Raw genomic sequence first — 23,859 nt, 5'->3', positions numbered from 1 at the left:
GAATGAAGAAATATATAAATATTAGATCGAGCAATGTCGGAGTGGCATTGACTAAAATACGGTAGAATAGAATACGGTATATACATAAGATAAGTAAAGCAGTATGGAAACATTAAAGTGACTAGTGTTCCATTATTAAAGTGACAGCAGCCTCTAAGGTGTAGGGTTGCGTAACCGGGTGGAAGCCGGCTAGTGATAGCTATTTCACAGTCTGATAGCCTTGAGATAGCTGTTTTTCAGTCTCGGTCCCAGCTTATATGCACCTGTATTGACTTCGCCTTCATGATGATAGCGGGGTGAACAGGCCGTGGCTCGGGTGGTTGATGTTATTGATGATCTTTTTGGCCTTCCTGTGACATCGGGTGCTGTAGGTGTCCTGGAGGGCAGGTAGTTTTCCCTCGGTGATGTGTTGGGCAGACTGCACCTCTCTGGAGAGCCCTGCGGTTGAGGGCGTAGCAATTGCCGTACCAGGCGGTGATACAGCCCGACAGGATACTCTCAATTGTGCATCTGTAAAAGTTTGTGAGGGTTTTAGGGGCCAAGCAAAATTTCTTCAGCCTCCTGAGGTTGAAGAGGTGCTGTTGCGCCTTCTTCACCACATTGTCTGTGGGTGGACCATTTCAGATCGTCAGTGATGAGTACGCCTGGGAACTTGAAGCTTTACACCTTCTCCACTGCGGTCCCGTCGGTGTGGATAGGGGCGTGCTCCCTCTGCTGTTTCTGCTGTTCTTTGGTTTTGATGACGTGAGAGGTTATTTTCCTAGCACCACTCTCCCAGGGCCCTCACTTCCTCCCTTTAGGCTGTCTTGTCATTGTTGGTAATCAGGCCTACTAATGTTGTCATCTGCCAACTTTATTGAGTTGGAGACGTGCGTGGCCACTCAGTCATTGGTGAACAGGAAGTACAGGAGGGGGCTGAGCACGCAACCTTGTGGGGCCCCTGTGTTGAGGATCAGCGAAGTGGAGGTGTTGTTTCCCACCTTCACCACCTGGGGGCGGTCCGTCAGGAAGTCCAGGACCCAGTTGCAAAGGGCGGGGTTCAGACCAAGGGCCCCGAGCTTAATTATGAGCTTGGAGGTGTTGAATGCTGAGCTATAGTCTCTGAACAGCATTCTTACATAGGTATTCCTCTTGTGCAGATGGGATAGTGAAGTGCGATGGCGATTGCATCGTCTGTGGATCTATTGGGGCGGTAAGAAAATTGAAGTGGGTCTTGGTGTAAGGTAGAAGTGATATGATCCTTAACTAGCCTCTCAAAGCACTTCATGGAACAATGGTGGACATCTTGAAGCAAGTGGGGACAGCAGACAGGGATAGGGAGAGATTGAATATGTCTGTAAACACTCCAGTCAGCTGGTCTGCACATGCTCTGAGGACGTGGCTAGGGATGCCGTCTGGGCCTGCAGCCTTGTGAGGGTTAACACGCTTAAATGTCTTACTCACGTCGGCCACGGAGAAGGAGGACCCACAGTCCTTGGTAGCGGATCGCGTCGGTGGCAGCGTGTTATCCTCAAAGTGGGTGAAGAAGGTGTTTAGCTTGTCTGGAAGCAAGGTCAAGAGACCTAATGTGTGCCAGGAAAACACCATTCCGCCACTATCCTGTACCATTGACACAGCCATAGACTAGTGCTGCTTACTCGAAATCCTGACTCTGCCATCAGGATGATGCAACAGGAACCGGGATTCGTCAGACCAGGCAAAGTTTTTCCACTCCTCAATCGTCCAGTGTTGATGATTGCATGCCCAGTGGAGCCGCTTCTTCTTGTTTTTAGATGATAGGAGTGGTGAACCCGGTGTGGTCATCTGCTGCTATAGCCCATTCGTGACAAGGACCGACGAGTTGTGCGTTCCGAGATGCGTCCTGCACACCACTGTTGTACGCTGTTATTTGCCTGTTTGTGGCCCACCTTTTAGGTTGCACGATTCTTGCCATTCTCCTTCGACCTCTCATCAACGAGCAGTTTTCGCCCACAGGACTGCAGCTGACTGGATGTTTTTTGTTTGTCGCACCATTCTTGGTAAACCTTAGACACTGTCGTGCATGAAAAGCCTAGGAAGCCAGCTGTTTCTGAGATACTGGAACAGGTGTGCCTGGCATCGACGATCATAACACGCTCAAAGTCGCTTAGGTCACTCGTTTTGCCCAATCTAACGCTCAATTGAACAGTAACTGGATGCCTGACTGCCTGCTTTATATAGCACGCCACATGAATCAGCAAACCAATTCCGGAAATGTGCTGGTGTACCTAATAAACTGTCCACTGAGTGTATATTCCAATATAACAGGATGTGTTGTCTATTTTTGACTGAGGATAACGATGTTGAGTAAATGGTTGTATGTTTACACTACACAGAAAGTGAATGCCTCTCAATGGAAGGAAACTCCGGTGACCTCTCACCTACTATTCAACACCGCCTTGAACTGACACAGATATGTGCCCAGAAAGAGGGGTATACTACAAAGCAGGATCAATGAGCTTTGGGCAGCTAACTTTAATAAACAACCAGAAATAACAGGTGATTTTCTGGTTCATTAAGAAAGCTAAACATAGATACACTTTATATACAAAAGTATGTGGACACCCCTTAAAATTAGTGGAATTTTGGCTATTTCAGCCACACCCGTTTCTGACAGGTGTATAAAATCGAGCACACAGTTATGCAATCTCCATAGACAAACATTGGCAGTAGAATGGCCTTACTGAAGAGCTCAGTGACTTTCAATGTGGCACAGTCATAGGATGTCACCTTTCCAACAAGTCACTTCGTCAAATTTCTGTCATGCTAGAGCTGCCCCGATCAACTGTAAGTGCTGTTATTGTGAAGTGGAAACGTCTAGGAGCAACAATGGTTCAGTAGCGAAGTGGTAGGCCACACAAGCTCACAGAACAGGACTGCCGACTGCCGAGTGCTGAAACGTGTGGCAAGTAAAAAAATTATCTCTCCTCGGTTGCAGCACTCCCTATCGAGATCTAAACTACCTCTGGAAGCAACATCAGCACAACTGTTCGTCGGGAGCTTCATGAAATGGGTTTCCATGGCCAAGCAGCCTCACACAAGCCTAAGATCACCATGCGCAATGCCAAGCGTCAGCTGGAGTGGTGAATCACGCTTCACCATCTGGCTGTATAACGGACGAATCTGGGTTTGGCAGATGCCAGGAGAACGCAACCTGCCCCAATGCATAGTGCCGACTGTAAAGTTTTGTGGAGGAGGAATAATGGTCTGGGGCTGTTTTTCATGGTTCGGGCTAGGCCCCTTAGTTCCAGTGAAGGGAAATCTTAGCGCTACAGCATACACTGACATTCTAGATGATTCTGTGCTTCCAACTTTGTGGCAACAGTTCGGAGAAGGCCCTTTCCTGTTTCAGAATGACAATGCCCCCGTGCACAAAGCGAGGTCCATACAGAAATAGTTTGTCGAGATCGTTGTGGAAATACTTGACTGGCCTGCACAGAGCCCTGACTTCAACCTCATCGAACATTTTTGGGATGAATTGGAATGCCGACTGCGAGCCAGGCCTAATCGCCCAACATCAATGTCCGATGCATTGGTATTCAACTCTTACTCTATGAGGTCCGCAGCCTGCTGGTTTTCTGTTTTACCTAATAATTAATCGCACACACCTGGTGTCTCAGGTCTAAATCAGTCCCTGATTAGAGGGGAACAATGAAAAGAAACCAGTGGAAGTGGCTGCGAGGTCGAGATTTGAGGGATCTATTGGAAAGCCTTCCCAGAAGAGTGGAGGCTGTTTTAGCCGCAAAGGGGGGACCAACTCCATATTAATGCTCATGATTTTAGAATGAGATGTTCGACAAGCAGGTGTCCACATTCTTTTGGTCATGTAGTGTATGTGTTATTGGTTGTTGAGTCAATTAGACCATGCCCATTTCAAGTTTATTTTTCTAGCTGGCTAACTCCTTTATCTTGCTTTGTAGTATACCCCTCAGTTCAGTAACGCAACACATATCCTCTCAGTGTGGTGCCAGGACAACAACCTCGCCCTCAACGTGAGCAAGACAAAGGAGATGATCATGGACTACAGGAAAAGGAGGGCCGAACGCCCCCATTCACATTGACGGGGCTGTAGTATAGCGGGTCGAGAGTTTCAAGTTCCTTGGTGTCCACATCACCAACACACTATCATGGTCCAAACACACCAAGTCATGAAGAGGGCATGACAACGCCCTTTCCCTCTCAGGAGACTGAAAAGATTTGGCATGGGTCCCCAGAACCTCAGAAAGTTCTACAGCTGCACCATCGAGAGCATCCTGACCGTTTGCTTCACTGTGTACATCACTGCCATCCAGGACCTACTGTATATACTAGGCGTGTCAGTCATAGACTGTTGTCTCTGCTACCGCACGGCAAGATGTACCGGAGCGCCAAGTCTAGGTCCAGAAGGCTCTTTAACAACTTCTACCCCCAAGCCATAAGACTGCTGAACAATTAATAAAATGGCCCCCCGGAATATTTACATTGACCCCCCCACACCTTTGTTTTTACACTGCTGCTACTTGCTGTTTATTATCTATGCAGTCACTTTACCTCTACCTACTTGTACAAATTACCTCGACTAACCTGTAACCCCGCACATTGACTCGGTACCAGTTGGTTGGTTAAGGGCTTGTAAGTAAGCATTTCAAAGTAAGGTCTACACCTGTTGTATTTGGCACGTGACAAATAACATTTGATTTGAATTCAACACAAATACAACAAACTAGTAAAGTTTTACACATTTTATTTCACCTGTAACAAAACAATGAAAATGTATGTAATTTAGTCAAGTTAAATATACAAACTCTTCTCTAACATTCTTTCTTTGGCCAAACAATTCTCATGAATATTAAATATACAGTGTATTGAACACATTCACTAGGTAGAAAATCAATTAATGTACAAGATCTAATAGTTAAGCATAGTTTTGCAATCCATAACGGTAATTGACTTATTTGGTAGGCTCAGAGATTCAGAAAGAGTCTATCTAAGCCTCTAGTTGTTCACAGATTTGACTTCTACATTTCTGTACCTTGCTCCACACTTTGGAGGTTGCCACAGAAAGAGCGGACAGTTGCCACCACTACAACCACATGCAAAGAGGTTGATCTTGTCTTGTCAGTAGTTTAAAGCACAGTTGTAAACGATAATATTAGTATAATCTTCAACAAGTAAGAGTTGATCAAACTTAATGTAAATGAGTAAAACCCTGCTATCATTCATCACATATTAAACTGCCACTAACAATGTAATCTCAAGTGGACCTGAATGAAATATGAAACTGTAAGTCAAGAAATTTTAAACATGTCAAACAACTTTAGTTTTTTAAGAATTCAACATGTAATTAATTGCATTGATGTGCATTGAAATCTTCAGTGAGCAGTATCACAGTGAATGAGTTCCTTCCCATCTAATGAAGAAACAGCTTATTCTACAGTGTCTTTAAGGCAAGAGTTTATTCCGGGCAGAGGACGAAGGAACGGTGCTGAAAACACCGCATGTGTAACATCAACGCTGTGACAGATTCCCATCTGCCAACAGGGCACCTTCTTGGTGTCCAGGTGTCGACGGGCGTGCTTGGCCAGGTGGTCGCTACGCATGAAGCGGCTGTGGCACATGGGGCAGGCGAAGCGCTTCTCTCCCGTGTGGGTTCTACGGTGGCGTGATAGCTCATCGGATCGGGCGAAGCGTCTCTCACAGCCTTCCCACCTGCATTTGAAAGGTTTCTCACCTGAGCAGAACACATAGAGGAAAGACTAGTGTTACAGCAGGACACACACACAGTCAGCCATAAAGGCTAAGCGGGTGATTACCTGATCTTGTTGTTACGGCATGTAAGGAGGTCTTTGAACATTGTGGCTTTAGTGCAATTACAGCACCAATAAGGAAGCAATAAGAAGCCAAAGAAAAGAACACTGACTTTTTTTTAAACCCTGAGATAAACTCTGTTGTTATTCCTACAATATGTAATACTTGTGTTACTTGTAAACAAAAAGGCCACTACCTGAATTTCTAACATTTAAAATAGACTCCCCACAAGCCCTGTCCTACCTGTGTGAGTCCTCATGTGAGCCTTGAGGTGGGAGCACTTAAAGTAGGTCTTGCCACAGTCCTCTTGGGGGCAGATATGGCTGCGGACTCTGGACACCTCAGCGGGCTGCAGGCTGCTCCGCTGGACCACTGAGCTGAAGCCTGGCGCTGGGGCGATGGCTGGCAGCTTGGTGCCACCAGATGTCAGCACTGACAGCTGGATCCCGACAACTGGCCGGGGAACCAAGAAGATGATAGGGCCCTTTGTCACCTGGTCGCCCATGAAGAAGACTGAAGGAGGACCAACTGCTGCTGACTGTTGTTGGTGACTGGTCTCTACCATTGGAATATGACTGTTCGCTGCAATGGGCACAGCAGGTAGTATCTGGCAGTAAACCGGAACAGGAGAAACCCTACAGTTGACAGGGGACACCGATGTAGGTTGGTGGAATTTACCAACAGAGGCTGGCAGAGTCACAGTAACCGGAGCCTGGATGGCAGCCGGTTCAGCAGAGGGGTCAAGGGGTGTCATGTTCCCTTTGGAGCACCTGCCAGATAGCCTATCTGCCAGGGGGTTGTTGATGCTGTCTGGGCTTGGCTGGGGCTGGGGAGGCAGGGGTTGGTTCAGTCTCTGCTCCAGGGGGGCGGCTGGACAGATGTCTGCAGTGTGACGGATCACACTGGTGGCCTGTGATCGGGGCTGGCTGACCATCTGTGGCTGTGTCAAGCCCTGCTGTGCTGGCTGTGGGTTATGTCTCTGGCACCAGGAGGTCTGTACTGTCTCTGGACCAGGTTGACTGTGAATGGCCTTAAAGTTTGGCGGGCTGTATGGCGGGGTCATACACTGAGACGGAGGGGAAAAAAACCCTGAAGTGGTTTCGAAACGATATAATCTCTACATTGTGTGAGGTTATATTTATTACATTTCACTTAGTATGGAGGATTATCACAGTGAATGTATGTGACAGAACTTGAGAGAACACACACAAGTAACACAGGAAATTTACCAGAGACTCACGAACCTCAGCCGGTTCAAATGAGAGACGAGAGTCATCCTCTGAGAAGTCAGAGGAAGGGGTCAGAGGTCGGAACTGTCTATGCTTGAAGCTCCTGGAAGTCCTGGCTTTCCAGTGGGTGTTCATAAACATAAGAGCCTCCACCGCCTCCATGTCTCCCACAGCCATAGGGTGACACTGGGACTCTTCATGGTTCTGACGGCCAGGATAGTACAGCTCATCAACTTCCATGGTGTCACTCTGTTAACAGATAAAGGAATATACACTGAGTGTACAAAACATTCAGAACACCTGATCTTTCCATGATATAGACTGACCAGGTGAATCCAAGTGAAAGCTATGATCTCTTATTAATGTCACCTGTTAAATCCACTTCAATCAGTGAAGATGAAGGGGAGGAGACAAATCAAATCAAAGTTTATTTGTCATGTGCGCCCAATACAACAGGTGTTCACCTTACAGTGAAATGCTTACTTACAGGCTCCAACCAATAGTGCGAAAAAAAGGTGTGTGTGTGTGTGTGTGTGTGTGTGTGTGTGTGTATAGGTAAGTAAAGAAATAAAACAACAGTAAAAATACATTTGAAAATAAGAGTAGCAAGGCTATATACAGACACGGGTTACTCAGGCTTATTGAGGTAGTATGTACATGTAGGTATGGTTAAAGTGACTATGCATATATGATGAACAGAGAGTAGCAGTAGCGTAAAAGGAGGGGTTGGCGGGAGGTGGGACACAATGCAGATAGCCCAGTTAGCCAATGTGCGGGAGCACTGGTTGGTCGGGCCAATTGAGGTAGTATGTACATGGATGTATGGTTAAAGTGACTATGCATATAAGATAAACAGAGAGTAGAAGCAGCGTAAAAGAGGGGTTGGGGGGGGCACACAATGTAAATAGTCCAGGTAACCATTGGTTACCTGTTCAGAAGTTTTATGGCTTGGGGGTAAAAACTGTTGAGAAGCCTTTTTGTCCTAGACTTGGCACTCCGGTACCGCTTGCCATGCGGTAGTAGAAAGAACAGTCTATGACTGGGGTGGCTGGGGTCTTTTACAATTTTTAGGGCCTTCCTCTGACACCGCCTGGTGTAGAGGTCCTGGATGGCAGGCAGCTTTGCCACAGTGATGTACTGGGCCGTACGCACTACCCTCTGAAGTGCCTTGCGGTCAGAGGCCAAGCAATTGACGTACCAGGCAGTGATGCAACCAGTCAGGATGCTCTCGATGTTGCAGCTGTAGAACCTTTTGAGGATCTCAGGACCCATGCCAAATCTTTTTAGTTTCCTGAGGGGGAATAGGCTTTGTCGTGCCCTCTTCACGACTGTCTTGGTGTGTTTGGACTATTCTAGTTTGTTGTTGATGTGGACACCAAGGAATTTGAAGCTCTCAACCTGCTCCACTACAGCCCCGTCGATGAGAATGGGGACGTGCTCGGTGCTCCTTTTCCTGTAGTCCACAATCATCTCCTTAGTCTTGGTTACGTTGAGGGATAGGTTGTTATTCTGGCACCACCCGGCCAGGTCTCTGACCTCCTCCCTATAGGCTGTCTCGTCGTTGTCGGTGATCAGGCCTACCACTGTTGTGTCGTCTGCACACTTAATGATGGTGTTGGACTCGTGCCTGGCTATGCAGTCGTGGGTGAACAGGGAGTACAGGAGGGGACTGAGCACACACCCCTAGGGAGCTCCAGTGTTGAGGATCTGTGTGGCAGATGTGTTGCTACCTACCCTCACCACCTGGGGGCGACCCGTCAGGAAGTCCAGGATCCAGTTGCAGAGTGAGGTGTTTAGTCCCTGGGTCCTTAGCTTAGTGATGAACTATGAGGGTACTATGGTGTTGAACGCTGAGCTGTAGTCAATGAATAGCATTCTCACATATAGGTGTTCCTTTTGTCCAGGTGGGAAAGGGCAGTGTGGAGTGCAACAGAGATTGCATCATCTGTGGTTCTGTTTGGGCGGTATGCAAATTGGAGTGGGTCTAGGGTTTCTGGGATAATGGTGTTGATGTGAGCCATTACCAGCCTTTCAAAGCACTTCATGGCTACGGACGCGAGTGCTACGGGTCTGTAGTCATTTAGGCAGGTTGCCTTTGTGTTCTTGGGCACAGGGACTGTGGTGGTCTGCTTGAAGCATGTTGGTATTACAGACTCAATCAGGGACATGTTGAAAATGTCAGTGAAGACACCTGCCAGTTGGTCAGCACATGCCCGGAGCACACGTCCTGGTAATCCGTCTGGCCCCGCAGCCTTGTGTATGTTGACCTGTTTAAACGTCTTACTCACGTCGGCTACGGAGAGCGTAATCACACAGTCGTCCGGAACAGCTGATACTCTCATGCATGCCTCAGTGTTGCTTGCCTCGAAGCGAGCATAGAAGTGATTTAGCTCGTCTGGTAGGCTCGTGTCACTGGGCAGCTTGCGGCTGTGCTTCCCTTTGTAGTCTGTAATAGTTTGCAAGCCCTGGCACATCCGACGAGCATCGGAGCCGGTGTAGTATGATTTAATCTTAGCCCTGTATTGACGCTTTGCCTGTTTGATGGTTCGTCGCAGGGCATAGCGGGATTTCTTGTAAGCTTCCGGGTTAGAGTCCCGCACCTTGAAAGCGGCAGCTCTACCCTTAGCTCAGTACGAATGTTGCCTGTAATCCATGGCTTCTGGTTGGGGTATGTACGTACAGTCACCGTGGGGACGACGTCCTCAATGCACTTATTGATAAAGCCAGTGACTGATGTGGTGTATTCCTCAATGTCATCAGAAGAATCCCGGAACATGTTCCAGTCTGTGATAGCAAAACAGTCCTGTAGTTTAGCATCTGCTTCATCTGACAATTTTTTTATAGACCGAGTCACTGGTGCTTCCTGCTTTCATTTTTACTTGTAGGCAGGAATCAGGAGGATAGAGTTGTGGTCGGATTTACCAAATGGAGGGCGAGGGAGAGCTTTGTACGTGTCTCTATGTGTGGAGTACAGGTGGTCTAGAATTTTTTTCCCTTTGGTTGCACATTTAACATGTTGATAGAGATTTGGTAGAACTGATTTAAGTTTCCCTGCATTAAAGTCTCCGGCCACTAGGAGCGCCGCCTCTGGTTGAGTGGTTTCCTGTTTGCTTATTTCCTTATACAGCTGACTGAGTGTGGTCTTAGTGCCCGCATCTGATTGTGGTGGTAAATAAACAGCCACAAAGAGTATAGCTGAGAACTCTCTAGGCAAGTAGTGTGGCCTGCAATTTATCACAATATACTCTACTTCAGGTGAGCAAAACTAGACGGCCCCCCCTCGTCTTACCGGAGTGTGCTGTTCTATCTTGCCGGTGCAGCGTGTATCCCGCTAGCTGAATATTCATGTCGTCATTCAGCCACGATTTCGTGAAATATAGGATATTACAGTTTTTGATGTCCCGTTGGTAGGATTTTCGTGATCGTACCTCGTCTAGTTAATTGTCCAATGATTGCACGTTGGCGAGTAATATTGACGGTAACGGCAGCTTTCCTACTCGCCTTCTGCGGATCCGGACAAGGCATCCGGCTCTACTTCCTCTGCGTCGCTTCCTTATGCGAATAATTGGGATTAGAGGTCGACCGATTATGATTTTTCAACGCCGATACCGATTATTGGAGGACCAAAAAAGTCGATACCGATTAATCGGCCGATTTTTTACATTTCTTTGTAATAATGACAATTACAACAATACTGAATGAACACTTATTTTAACTTAATATAATACATAAATAAAATCAATTTAGCCTCAAGTAAATAATAAAACATGTTCAATTTGGTTTAAATAATGCAAAAACAAAGTGTTGGAGAAGAAAGTAAAAGTGCAATATGTGCTATGTAAGAAAGCTAACGTTTCAGTTCCTTGCTCAGAACATGAGAACATATGAAAGCTGGTGGTTCCTTTTAACATGAGTCTTCAATATTCCCAGGTAAGAAGTTTTAGGTTGTAGTTATTATAGGAATTATAGGACTATTTCCCTCTATACCATTTGTATTTCATTAACCCCCCCATATCAAAGTTCAGAATTTAGTGAACTGTGAGTGATCGGCTAGTGTTTCCCAGCACTTTGGCCTTTAACCCAGTTACCCAGCAGATGCACTGCTGCGTGCTGCTGTTATACTAACAGTCCCACGCCCCCTCTCACAGGCTACGCAGAGAGATGGGACTCAAATCTACTGTTCAACAAATTCAACTAAATCTCAACATCCACTTATTATTACTAAACAGATCTCAAAAAGTTCTGTTTACATTCTAAACGTATTTCAAAGAGAAAGATGCACTTTTTAAAAACAAAAATTCATCATCTAACATCACCCTAACGTTAGTGGTTTCCTGAATACTTCAGTGAGAATGACGATTGTAGCTACTTACATTGTTGTGGCGCTCGACAAAGGACGACATACATTTTCTCATATTCGAAGACAATGTATCGAATGTAACTTCACTGTGTTAATGAAGTGATGTGTGACAGTCGGACTTGTGGTAAATGTTATAATATATGTTTCCCTTTTCCTTTTTCTAGTTCCATTCAACCATAATTTCAAATACAGTGGATACAGAGGGGCCGGTCTCTACTTTCAGCCAATCAGACACAAAGGTGTGCTAGACAGGAACCAATAGGAGAAGAATCAACGCGTGATCAGGGGCTGATGTGGTCCGTGGAAACAGCGTGGTACACAACAGCATCAGCGTGTGAAAATAACGCTGCGAATCCTCCTATACCGAGTTGAGTGAGCCACATAAAACCCCCAACATGACGAATTGTCGAATTTTGAAAGATCTCAGTTTTTCCAGTCTACTGAACTACATCTGATGATACTTTAGTTGTTATATTATATTACATCCGTTTACACACATGATTGCTATATATATATATATATATTTTTTTTTTAAGGTTAGAATACTTGACTTATAAAGACTAAATCCAATATTATATTGCAGACTGGTCTCATAGACTAGACATAATATAGTAAACGTAAATCCGGGATACCAAATTTGTATGATATATTACATTTGGTATGGTTACATAAAACAGAAGGAGGGTGGTTGGGTAGGTGTATAACATGAACATCTAGCAACTCAAAGGTTGTGTGTTCAAAACTCATCATGGATCTCTTCAGCATTTTAGCTAATTACCAACTTTGCAACTACTTACTACTTTTTAGCTACTTTGCAACTACTTAGCATGTTAGCTAACCCTTTCCCAAACCTTAACCCTTTTAGCTAACTCCTAACCTTAACCCCTAACCCCTAGAGCTAACTAATGTTGGCCTTAGTACCCACCTAGCTAACGTTAGCCACAACAAATTGGAATTCGTAACATATCATACGTTTAGCAAATTCCTAACATTGTACATTTTGCAAATTCGGAACATGTTGTATGAATTGCAATTCATAACATATCATATGAAGTGTAATTCATAACATATCGTTTGAAATGGATGATGGACATCCACAAATTAACACATACCATACGAAACGTAAGATATCATACTAAATGGATTGTCTCGGATTTACAAACAGATACAGAATAATACAAAATGCTCTGAGACCACATTGCATATACACTATCTGATTTTGATATCTGGTTTCCAACAACAGGAGAGTTGCTGGTTTGAATCCCAGCTGACAGGAACAATCTGGTGGGAGTTCAAGTGTTCCTGTCATTGTCCCCTTGAGCAAGGCACTTAACTCTACCTGCTACAGACAAAAGCTTTTTTACGTTATTCCCTTTAACCTCAAGGGATTTAAACCTGGATAGATAAAGGCTAAATTGTATTTATCTAGGCAAGTCAGTTAAGAAAACATTTTTATTTACAATGACGGCCTACAGGGGAAAGTAAACTGCCATGTTCAGGGGCAGAACGATAGATTTTTACCTTGTCAGCTCAGGGATTTGATTCAGCAACTTTTAGGTTACTGGCCCAACGCTCTAACCACTAGGCTACCTGCCACCCCAATGTGGCTGTGTACAGAGAGAGACATCACCCTATTAAGTGTCTGCGGTTTTTGGACTGCTGCCCTCAGTAGGTCTGGTGTTCTCTTGCCAACAGAGATGGGGGGGGGGGGGATCTATCTGTTCCCTGTATGGATAAGGTAAGTGTCAGCTGTCTAGACGTTCCTCCATGGGTCAGAGACTGGGAACAATGGGAGGCTGCAGACAGAGACAATAGTGAAACATACACACAGACTGCCTCCCAAAAGGCCCCCTGTTCCCTTAACAATGCACAACTTTTGACCAGGGCCCATAGGCTAGTGCACTATACAGAAAATAGGGAGCTATTTGGTACACAACCACAGCCAGGCAGCACGGCATCTCCAGGCCTCTGGGTGGTGGTACTGTCTATCTGACACTGAATGATAATATTTAACATCTTACCTCCATTAAAATAACTGACTATAAATCAAATAAGAAAATATTTTATTCAGTCCAGTCAGTTGTGACTCACTGGACTCTTTCCATCAAGAACAGTGTTCCTTAAAAGAGTTAACTCCATTACTAGTTCACAGTATCATGTAGTGTCAATGCACGGTCTCCAGACGGCCAGCGGTCTCTAGCTCTGGGTGCCAAGCTTATGTACTGTACATCTCGGCCAAATAGTGTGTCCTAGATTCAAGTTGTAATGCAAATAGATGGGGTCGTATCTGAAGTGTTGGGCTAACTTTGAGGCTTGAGGCAACTGCCAGTACAGTATCTTGTGATCAGAACCTTATAGGCTATCTGAGCTGCTGCTGTTCATCTGAGATTATTGCTGGAATGGAGGCGTGTCAAGAGGGCCTGGGCACAGTCCCTGAATGTATCCCTTTTTCTCAGAAGAAGAGACCAGGAAAAGCCCATCAGCGTCCATCCCTCCCCCTTTCTCACGTATATGCCAGCAGTCACATTACCCTGAACTCTGAAGCTGGGTTGCTTGTGAGATCGTAGTGCATGGGGGTGGAGTAGTGAGAGGTGGTTGCATGCCTCTAGACCTAGACAGACCCATACTAGATTACTAACATTAACACTAGACGCAGACTTATTCCAGTTTATCCCACACTGACCGGTCCTAAACTAAATATTTTCTTTTAAGTCCCAGCTAGCAGTACAGATCAGTTATTTTAAAGCCTCACTCCTTAGTGAGCTATCTTGTTACTGAGCTGGAAATAACTCATATTTATTGTGCTGGCCTGAGTGACGAGAGCTGGTGTCGTCACAGCTGATGTGGGCTTGTTTAGTGTTGGTGAAAAAGCAGTGTAGAGACGCTCAGCGTTTCGTCTTCAGATTCTGCATTGGATGACTGTAAAATGTAAATCTTAAATCCTGGAGACATTGGCACTGTTTACTGATGCCTTCCCCCTGTGTGAACGGGTGAGACCTCGTTTCAAATAGCATTAGTTTTCTTTCAAATACTTTTGAGCATTTCAATTAGTCCACCTGGAATGCCAGATGGGTGACGTTTGTACTTTTGGGGCTATTCTATTGGTTCCATTGTGCAAGGCAAGCTCAATCAAGTGCAGCTAAAGTTTTTGTTGTCTATCATTGTAAACAAATATTATTTGAAACCAGGTGTGGTGTGGATTACTTTAAGTAAAGGACACCAGGGTTTTACTCCAAACACTCCCGCACACAATATGGCTCTAACTACAGTATTCCTCCGCTTCTTTACTGCCCCATCAAATTAAGCTTTTAAGTGCCTTGGTTGTAATCTGATCTAAATTGTATAACCAATGTGAATGTGAATATGTGAGGTGAAAGTTGAAGGATGTGCACTACATTACTGCATTGTATAATGCAGTGCACCCATTACAGTGACGCAAGTTTCCTGCTGTTTGTTTTATTATCAGTATGTCCATATTGATCACCATTTTAGGCCATTTGATAACATATTGACCCGTAATCTAAAAATAACAGTGATATTTCTATGTTCTTGTTTGACTTGGCTCTGATAAAGGGTTACATTTAGGATTAGTGGCAACAGAGTGGTACTGGCATGGAGTTCAACCACCTCAGGATAGGAATATACAGAGGCACACAGTGGATTTCTGGAAGAGCAACATGTTTTGGCGACAGTTCCACCAGCTATACAATCTCAGTTAAACTCCTGGTAATTATCCTGCAGGTGATATTTTTAGGAAAATGTCTTGTCCAACAGTTAGCAAGCATAATCTGCAAAATATATACACTACCGTTCAAAAGTTTGGGTCACTTAGAAATGTCCTTGTTTTTGAAAGAAAAGCATGTTTTTTGTCCATTAAAATAACATAAAATTGATCCGAAATACAGTGTAGACATTGTTAATTTTGTAAATTACTATTGTAGCTGGAAATGGCAGATTTTTAATGGAATATCTACATAGGCGTACAGAGGCCCATTATCAGCAACCATCACTCCTGTGTTCCAATGGCACGTTGTGTTAGCTAATCCAAGTTTACCATTTTAAAAGGCTAATTGATCATTAGAAAACCCTTCAGCTGTGGTAACATAATTGCAAAAGGGTTTTCTAATGATCAATTAGCCTTTTAAAATGATAAACTTGGATTAGTTAACACAACGTGCCATTGGAACACAGGAGTGATGATTGCTGATAATGGGCCTCTGTACGCCTTTGTAGATATTCCATAAGAAATCAGCCGTTCCAGCTACAATAGTCATTTACAACATTAACAATGTCTACACTGTATTTCTGATCAATTTGATGTTATTTTAATGGACAAAAATTTGCTTTTCTTTCAAAAACAAGGACATTTCTAAGTGACCCAAACTTTTGAAAGGTAGTGTACATCATCTGAATAATCAATTTGCCTTTTTTCTGTCATCCAACTATTTTAACAACATCTTAACAATGTATTTAATCACGTAAACTAAGCCCCCATATATAACGTGACCTTGCCACTGACAATTCAGAAAACAAAAATGCAGATTACCTGAAGTGAAAGTAAAAAACAAACCGTATATTTGTTATAAACCTGTTATAACCATAGACCATAGAGGTTATAACACAACATAAGAAACTAAAACATGTTCACCTCACATTTACTTTATGTGTACACCTAGTACCAGACCAATGGCCACATAAACCAGATTTGTCCTCATGTTTTTCTTTTTTTGTAGAAACATTTTGCAATACCGCTGAGAGAATTGTCAACCAGCTGTACCAAATCTAACTTTACTGAAGAAAGCAAGTGAGTATGAAGCAGATCACAGCAGCTGACTCACTGGGAATTTTGCAGTTTATGTTGATTCTGAGGGAATGAGAGAGTCTGTCAGATGAAGGACTCTCTCTCCACTCATTCACCTCAGGGGCAGGCAGAGAGAAGTGGAGCTCTCTATTCCCTTATTTTCCACTCCTATACTCTAAGGGGCTGTACAGTCATGAATTTCAGAGTATTAGTAATTTCCTCTACTGTATAGGCTGATGATGAATAAGAAAGTGATGACGAACAGACAAACCTGTAGCATTACCTATGTGCCTCTCTTTGTCATTCAAACGAGCAGTTGTATACAGTTTAGATAATTTTTTACCCCGAGAACACAGATGTATCCTTTTCCATTTGTGTTGATTTTTAACACAGAGCATATACTGTATCTTTTCTTTTTGGAGAAATATAGAAATCTTTATTTTCTGTATTAAATTCCTTCATAAATTAATTATTCTTCTGATACTGTGATCATAAAAGACAATATTTCTTGAAAGGTACTATTTTTTAAGAAACAGGCAAATACCTGTGATTTGACAAAGCGTTATTGGGTACTAATCATAAGGGTAGGATTTGGGCCCTGTCTCTGGGATACTCAATCAGCAGCCAACAACACACTTCTCAAAAGGTGAAAAAAATACAAATAATTAAATGGTGAAAGACAAAGCCTGCCATCTGTTGGTATAAAAAACAAACTTCAAGACCATAGGTCTATACTGCTGAAGCTGTCAAAGCTGTTTCTAGATGAGTAGGTATATGCAATCAATGCTTCTGCTACATAATAGAGTTATCTAAAAAACTACAGCATGTCTTTCAAAATCTTTTAATTCTTTTTTCACCCAAAAGATGTACGTTAACATATAGTCCCACAACACTGGTAAGCGTAGTGAAAGCCTGTCATCATGTTTTTATTGCTTTTCGAAATGTCAAAACAGGCTAAAATAATTATACCATTGGTTCCTGCTGCCATGCTTCTTTTGGGGATTCTGCCATTATTAGGCCAGCACAGCACTCATATCCAGGGCAACATGAATCAAGCAGCACAGGAGTGCCTTTTACTGTAGCTAGGCTGGCCTAAGGTTACTCTGCTGTTCTATTGTCAATTTCCCTAATTTTTAATTATTTCAGGAAGAGGAATTGCATTTTTAATCTGTATTGTATTTTTAACCCACCATATCCAGTGTCCCTTTGGTTATTCTGGCTCTTTAATATATTACATTTTCATGTATAGATATTTAAATATTAACAGGGCCGGATTACTGAACAGGCATGCAGGGCTCGACCCCCAGGGGGCCCCCAACCCCCACCAAAAAAATGAACAAATTGGGTTGTGGGCCCTCTGTAGGTCGGGGACCACCCAGATAACTTATGATAGCAAAATGTGTAGAATTTAGAACATCATAATTCTCTCTCAGCCTCATGGTAAAATGTGAGCAATAGCACATTTTTCTCTCTGACCCATAGAAAAATGTGTAGACATGCAGGAAATTAGCTTTAAAACTGCAGCGTTTTCTCATAACCTCCTGACAAAATGTTTAGAATAGCATTATAAAACAGCAAATGTTTTCAATGTGTTTAAATGGAGGAAGTAATAAATAAATAAATGCATTAAAATAGAAAACACTTTTGAAAGAAAATAGGACACATGTATGATTTTGACAGTGGTTACTGAAGGTCTATAGACAGGTGCTATATCTGTGGACCTTTTTCATTACGCCACTATACCCACTGGGCAAAAACTGGTTGAATCAACATTGTTTACACATCATTTCAACCAAAATAAATGATGTGATGACTGAATCAATGTGGAAAACTGATTGGATTTGCAAAAAGTCATCAATATAAGAGAATTTCGTATTTTATTCACACAACTTTTAACTTAAATCCTATGACAGGGTGAAATGTTGTTTGATTTCACGTTGAATTCATGTTAGTTGACAACTCAACCAAATGTAATTCAAAACTAGGCCTTTAATTGAAGTCTGTGCCCAGTATGTAATTCTTCTCTTGAGCTGTGGGGATGTCAACCAGCAGAGGGAGCATGGGGATTATACATGGCATGGGATACAGTCATTGGTTAATATACACCTCCACAAAATTCATATTGGACAGTGATCCCCAATCTCCGTGTTATAGTATCCACATACCAGTTTGCATAACGGAGAATGTTAATTTTTCAGAAAAGTAATGACAGAGTGGAAAGGAAATGTCTGAATGTAAGACATGATTTTGTTTGCTCTATTGACCCAGTTTTGTCATTGTCAGAGGAAGCACCTATTATCATTGTTTGCTAAATCCCCACAGAGCTCCAAATTTATTATGGATTATCTCAAACATCCTTGGATTTGTTGGCAGCGTTCCTTTGTGTATCCTTATCTTGTACCTTGAGGCATTGTGTATAATCTTCCTTCTTAGGGTGGAGGTCAGAGACCTGGCGGGGTGGTGCCAGAATAACAACCTATCCCTCAACGTAACCAAGACTAAGGAGATGATTGTGGACTACACGAAAAGGAGGACCGAGCACGCCCCCATTCTCATCGACGGGGCTGTAGTGGAGCAGGTTGAGAGCTTCAAGTTCCTTGGTGTCCACATCAACAACAAACTAGAATAGTCCAAACACACCAAGACAGTCGTGAAGAGGGCACGACAAAGCCTATTCCCCCTCAGGAAACTAAAAAGATTTGGCATGGGTCCTGAGATCCTCAAAAGGTTCTACAGCTGCAAGATCAAGAGCATCTTGACTGGTTGCATCACTGCCTGGTACGGCAATTGCTCGGCCTCTGACCGCAAGGCACTACAGAGGGTAGTGCGTATGGCCCAGTACATCACTGGGGCTAAGCTGCCTGCCATTCAGGACCTCTACACCAGGCGGTGTCAGAGGAAGGCCCTAAAAATTGTAGAAGACCCCAGCCACCCCAGTCATAGACTGTTCTCTCTACTACCGCATGGCAAGCGGTACCGGAGTGCCAAGTCTAGGACAAAAAGGCTTCTCAACAGTTTTTACCCCCAAGCCATAAGACTCCTGAACAGGTAATCAAATGGCTACCCGGACTATTTGCATTGTGTTCCCCCCCCCCCAACCCCTATTTTTTACGCTGCTGCTACTCTCTGTTTATCATATATGCATAGTTACTTTAACTATACATTCATGTACATACTACCTCAATTGGCCCGACCAACCAGTGCTCCCGCACATTGGCTAACCGCGCTATCTGCACTGTGTCCCGCCACCCACCACCCGCCAACCCCTCTTTAACGTTACTACTACTCTCTGTTCATCATATATGCATAGTCACTTTAACCATATCTACATGTACATGCTACCTCAATCAGCCTGACTAACCCGTGTCTGTATGTAGCCTCGCTACTGTAAATAGCCTGTCTTTTTACTTTTGTTTTATTTCTTTACTTACCTATTGTTCATCTAATACCTTTTTTGCACTATTGGTTAGAGCCTGTAAGTAAGCATTTCACTGTAAGGTCTACCTACACCTGTTGTATTCGGCCCACGTGACAAATACATTTTGATTTCATTCTAGGAGAGGAGACTGCCATAATTATCCTACCTCTTGCATCAGGACCAATATAAAAAAAACAGTAGCAATTTCCTTTAAACTGTAGTCTACTAATCCTAGACATCATATATGAACACATTCTTGTCTATTGATGTTTTGTATTATGTCATTCTGTGTTACGTTTCATGTTTTGTTTGGGCCCCCAGGAAGAGTAGTTCCTGCTTTCGCAACAGCTAATGGGGATCCTAATAAAATACCCAAATAACACACACTCAAACTCTGAGTGAACCCTTGGTGTTATTTTATTGTTCCTTTTTATTTAGGGTAGACTTAGAGACTTATAATAGGGAGAGGCTCCAGACAGTGTCCCTGGGGGAACTGTTTTTGACTTACTTGTTAGACTATTGGCAAAATTGTCAACCAATGTATATAAAGATGATATAGAGACAATGTCTGTAACAAAACATAGATCATGAAACTATTGCTTTCTATCCAATAGACTTATCACAATCCAATAAAACATTTAAAATAGCACGAGCTAGACGTCTAGAAATGTTCATTTCCTTTCTCTTCATTGCCTTTCTTCTTTAAACCAATCCCGTTCCGTTTAACATATTCCCTGTTTCTGTTCAAGGTCCAACCAGCGTCCAGTTTTCGTGTGTGCTAACGTTAATCAACATACAGAACGAAAAAGCTTGGTAGAGTTAAGATGGCGGCATGTGGGTGAGGAGGCTGTAGTTCTAAGCTCGGGATTTTTTGTCATAAAATATTTATATGAATCCTTACATATACAGATATCGAGAAAATAACATTTCCCACACACTTGACACATTTGTGTGTTAATTTGGATTGGATCCATGACATCCATACACTTCGTGGTTCACCCGTTGCCCGGGACTGAGGACCAGCTCAATGACAGGTATTTGTTGCGAGCGTGGAAAATAAGGTTTTAAATCAATATATATGTGTAGGGTGTGGTGACCGACGATTATCTATTTGTTTCGTTGCAATATTAATATTGTCATGTGTATTTCAATCAAACCATTTTCGACCACATTACCGTACTTGAAGCAAGGCCCGGCATCTTGAACAAGCCTCTTCAACGTAGCTAACGACGTTAGCTAGTCTGCTAGGCTAACAAGCTAGTTAGCCAGAGCTAGCAGCAGTTAACGGAGCTGTTTCGTTCGTTCTCTGACTCTGCCTGGAATGATTGGCCGATGGTCAAAGTTGAGACGGACAATGCGGGTTGGGGGATGGGGGAAAAAAAGAGGGAACGTCCGTGATTATGGCATTGTAATGATCCGTCATTGTTTTTTTTTTTTGCATTTGACATTGTATATGTCATGTCAGCTACCTTTTGGATATCTTATTGTCGACTATCCAGCTGGCTAGCTCAACGGAACCATTGAAGATGTAGCTAAGTTAGCTAGTTAAGTGGCTAATAAAATAGCTAATATATTAGCTAGTCATTGCTTGATAACGTTAGCTAAACTAGCCACACTTGTGCTAATATGTTTGCTTGCTAGTTAGGTACCGTTATCCAGCCAACCAATTTTAAGTTAACATTGGATTGCTTATTTGCTTCGACTTAGTCGTCCAACTAATATTGTTCCTCGTGAATAAACATCAGCTCGTTTTCAACCTCTTATTCTTAATCTCCAGCATACAACATACAGTATGAGAAAACAGCGCTTTTCTATGATCTGTGGTTTAAAAATATAAAGGTCCTAAAAATGTTTCTCTGTGACATTGCAGGTAAGATTAAAAGTAAAAAAAAAAAAAATGATTTTCAAAACCTGCAACGAGTTTCTAGGCCAAGGGTGTATTTTCTTGGTCCCCATGTCAGGGTGAATCACTGTTTGAAAATCAATGTTGATGTCATCGGGTAGCTAGAACTTTTTAACTTTATTATTTTATAAGTACAAAACTTAGAAATGCGCCGTTTTCACATATATGCTGGACAAATATAAATGAGTTTGAAAGTGGTGGAGTTGGCCTTTAAATTACAAAACATTTTCACAGACGTTAGCTTAAGAGAGGCAAGGACTAGCTATGAACAGTTGACTGTGTATTGTGACCTGCATTTTGCTCTGCAGGTGATATATAGTAAACCTATTTATATCATCCATTGAGATTGAACTGATTAATGGGCCGTTATACTTTAAGACAGAGATTGGGAAGTTGGAAAAGCACATCTTGAACGACATTAAATTAAAATCCAGGATATGACATTTGAAGATAGGATTTTGTACTTGTGTAGAGCCCAGGGTCTGTACCATTGGCCACCTGCTTGGGCCTAATTAACCATCAAGATGGTTCAGTTGACTTGACTGGTTCCTAATACAATCATGTTCACTCATCTAGCGATAGAATTGTCTGATGTGGAATGACAATCAATCCCCAAGTAAGCTATATCTTTTACAAGCTGCTAGCACAGGCAATGGCTTGCATTCACATTTGCTATATGGTCACCATGTGCTAATATATCCCCCTACTGCTCAACTGCAGTTATTTGTCTTACCAAAGAGGTGTTTCTTACCTTAGTTGTCAAGAGGCATACTTTTATCCCAAATAAATAAGATATTTGCTTACAAGAATAGGTTGTGACTCACAATACGCCAGTCTTATGTACTGCTCGTGCCTCGACTGTTTAGGATGTCTTTTCATGCCCTGGCTGAGGACACACATTCTTCTCTGACCCACATGGATAGAACAGTATTTATTATTTTTGTACAGGTTAGGAGGGGAAATTAGGTTTAGTATACACACACATTTCTTGCAGACTAAAGGAGCCCTTCTGTCCTGTTGATGTTGGTTATTAATGGCTCTGGGTGGTGTGCGTCATATATCAAGACAGTGTTGCTGGCTCATTGTTTATCTTCTGCAGAGGGACTGGTTACTGTCACTGGACAACCGGCTGGGCCATGCCTTATAAGTCATTGCCATCCATTGGCTTGTCCACTGGGCTTGCTTGACAGAAAATGTCATTTGGCGTAGGCCTATTACTTGAATTTTCACCCCTTACAGCTTGCATGCAATTGTCTGATATCCTTTCCTCCCTTTGCAACAGGTAATATTGCATCTTTGACAAGATTTGTCCACTTTCTGTGGCTGACTTTTTGTATGATAACAGCCTTTGTGTATTGTCTTGCTCCCTTGAGTATATAGATTAATTAAATGTTTGTTCACGTCACCTGTTTCCTGTCACTATAACCATTGTTGTACTTAAGCCATTAGAATGAGAATCAATGCTTTCAGTAGTGTAGCCTATAGCAGTTGAAGCGCTGTTTAAACAATTTTTGACCCTATTTGACCTCTCATTTCATAGCAGGCAAAACGAGTAAGGCATGTGCCTGGTTCACTCATTGAGAGAATAGATGCTAGAGCTGAAACAATAAGTAAAGCTGTCAGCCTGTCATGTTTTACGTGACATGTTTTTTAGACTTCGCTACAATCAAAGATTTTTCTGGTCTAGGAAGGTGACAGTTAAGGACTTGGAGTTGTACTAAATAGTAACTCTGCTCAACTTGAACTAAAAAGAATGGTCACAATAGTACTGATGTCTCCTCTGTTGGATGTAGCTCTGCACATGCCCTGTTTCTTTGACTGGGGGAATGACCTACCCACCCACTAGTATCCTCTGCGTGAGTGAAGGCAACAGTCCCAATGCAGTGCAGATGGTTATACGCACCATGCTCTAACTGTTTAGCTTTACTGTTATTTAGATGTTTTTTTTTTGTAGCTGGTGAGTAATTTTGATACTGTTGTCATCAGCATTCATGTATTTGAGATTCTCATTGGACTTCTTGTTAACGTCGTGTAAGCAGATGCCATGCTCATTATAGTGTACACAGAGTACAGACTAGTAGAAATGTCCTTATTGGCCATGAATTTCCAGACCATTAATTGCACAAATTCACACCGTGAACGGAAATGAACGATCTCACTGTCAATGTTTTTATTGAATTTTTATACTTAACAGACTTCGTGAAGTGTCGGAGAAACTCAACAAATACAACTTTAACAGGTAAGACATTAAAAAAAATTACATTTTAACTGTGGAATTATCAGCAAATGTATTATTCAGCCATGTCTTTCAGCGGGGACCACACTCCACAGATATAGCGATCT

The 23,859-nt window shown here is 42.9% G+C and overlaps 2 protein-coding genes across 32 annotated transcripts in view; one reads left to right on the top strand and one right to left on the bottom strand.

Annotated features, from left to right (window-relative positions):
* Positions 1-4,724: 4,724 nt before the first annotated feature.
* Positions 4,725-11,770, bottom strand: LOC139573533 (Krueppel-like factor 10). Of its 2 annotated transcripts, none has more exons than XM_071397090.1 (4): positions 11,408-11,770; positions 7,035-7,283; positions 6,049-6,871; positions 4,725-5,728 (listed from the first exon to the last, which is right to left on the bottom strand). In XM_071397090.1, the coding sequence occupies exons 1-4, from the start codon at positions 11,447-11,449 to the stop codon at positions 5,424-5,426; spliced, it is 1,419 nt and encodes a 472-aa protein (XP_071253191.1). In that variant the 5' UTR covers positions 11,450-11,770; the 3' UTR covers positions 4,725-5,423. The 2 variants fall into 2 exon arrangements, with proteins under 2 accessions (XP_071253191.1, XP_071253192.1); XM_071397091.1 differs by having other exon boundaries at positions 7,050-7,283; positions 11,408-11,588.
* An 8,643-nt stretch (positions 11,771-20,413) lies between these two features.
* LOC139573527 (E3 ubiquitin-protein ligase UBR5) overlaps positions 20,414-23,859 on the top strand; it is a 49,137-nt gene continuing 45,691 nt past the window's right edge. For 15 of the 30 annotated variants that reach the window (XM_071397070.1, XM_071397067.1, XM_071397066.1 and 12 more), the window contains exons 1-2: positions 20,415-20,647; positions 23,711-23,755. In XM_071397070.1, the coding sequence (XP_071253171.1) occupies positions 20,586-20,647; positions 23,711-23,755 (107 nt within the window). In that variant the 5' untranslated portion in view covers positions 20,415-20,585. Of the gene's footprint in view, positions 20,648-23,710; positions 23,756-23,859 lie in introns of all 30 variants that reach the window. The other 15 variants (XM_071397073.1, XM_071397059.1, XM_071397060.1 and 12 more) reach the window with 3 other exon arrangements.

This window comes from Salvelinus alpinus, chromosome 4 (assembly GCF_045679555.1).
Source record: "Salvelinus alpinus chromosome 4, SLU_Salpinus.1, whole genome shotgun sequence".
In the NCBI taxonomy this organism is placed as follows: domain Eukaryota; kingdom Metazoa; phylum Chordata; class Actinopteri; order Salmoniformes; family Salmonidae; genus Salvelinus; species Salvelinus alpinus.
The sequence above is the reverse complement of the archived record's forward strand: the minus strand, read 5'-3'. Positions and strand labels throughout refer to the sequence as shown.

Excerpts from the sequence above, each read along its gene's own strand:
- LOC139573533 (XM_071397090.1), bottom strand. The coding sequence starts at position 11,449 with ATGAGAAAATGTATGTCGTCCTTTGTCGAGCGCCACAACAAT. Across the intron at positions 7,284-11,407 it reads TTGTCGAGCGCCACAACAAT|AGTGACACCATGGAAGTTGA; the intron begins GTAAGTAGCTAC and ends ATCTGTTAACAG. Across the intron at positions 6,872-7,034 it reads CTGAGGTTCGTGAGTCTCTG|TGTATGACCCCGCCATACAG; the intron begins GTAAATTTCCTG and ends CCTCCGTCTCAG.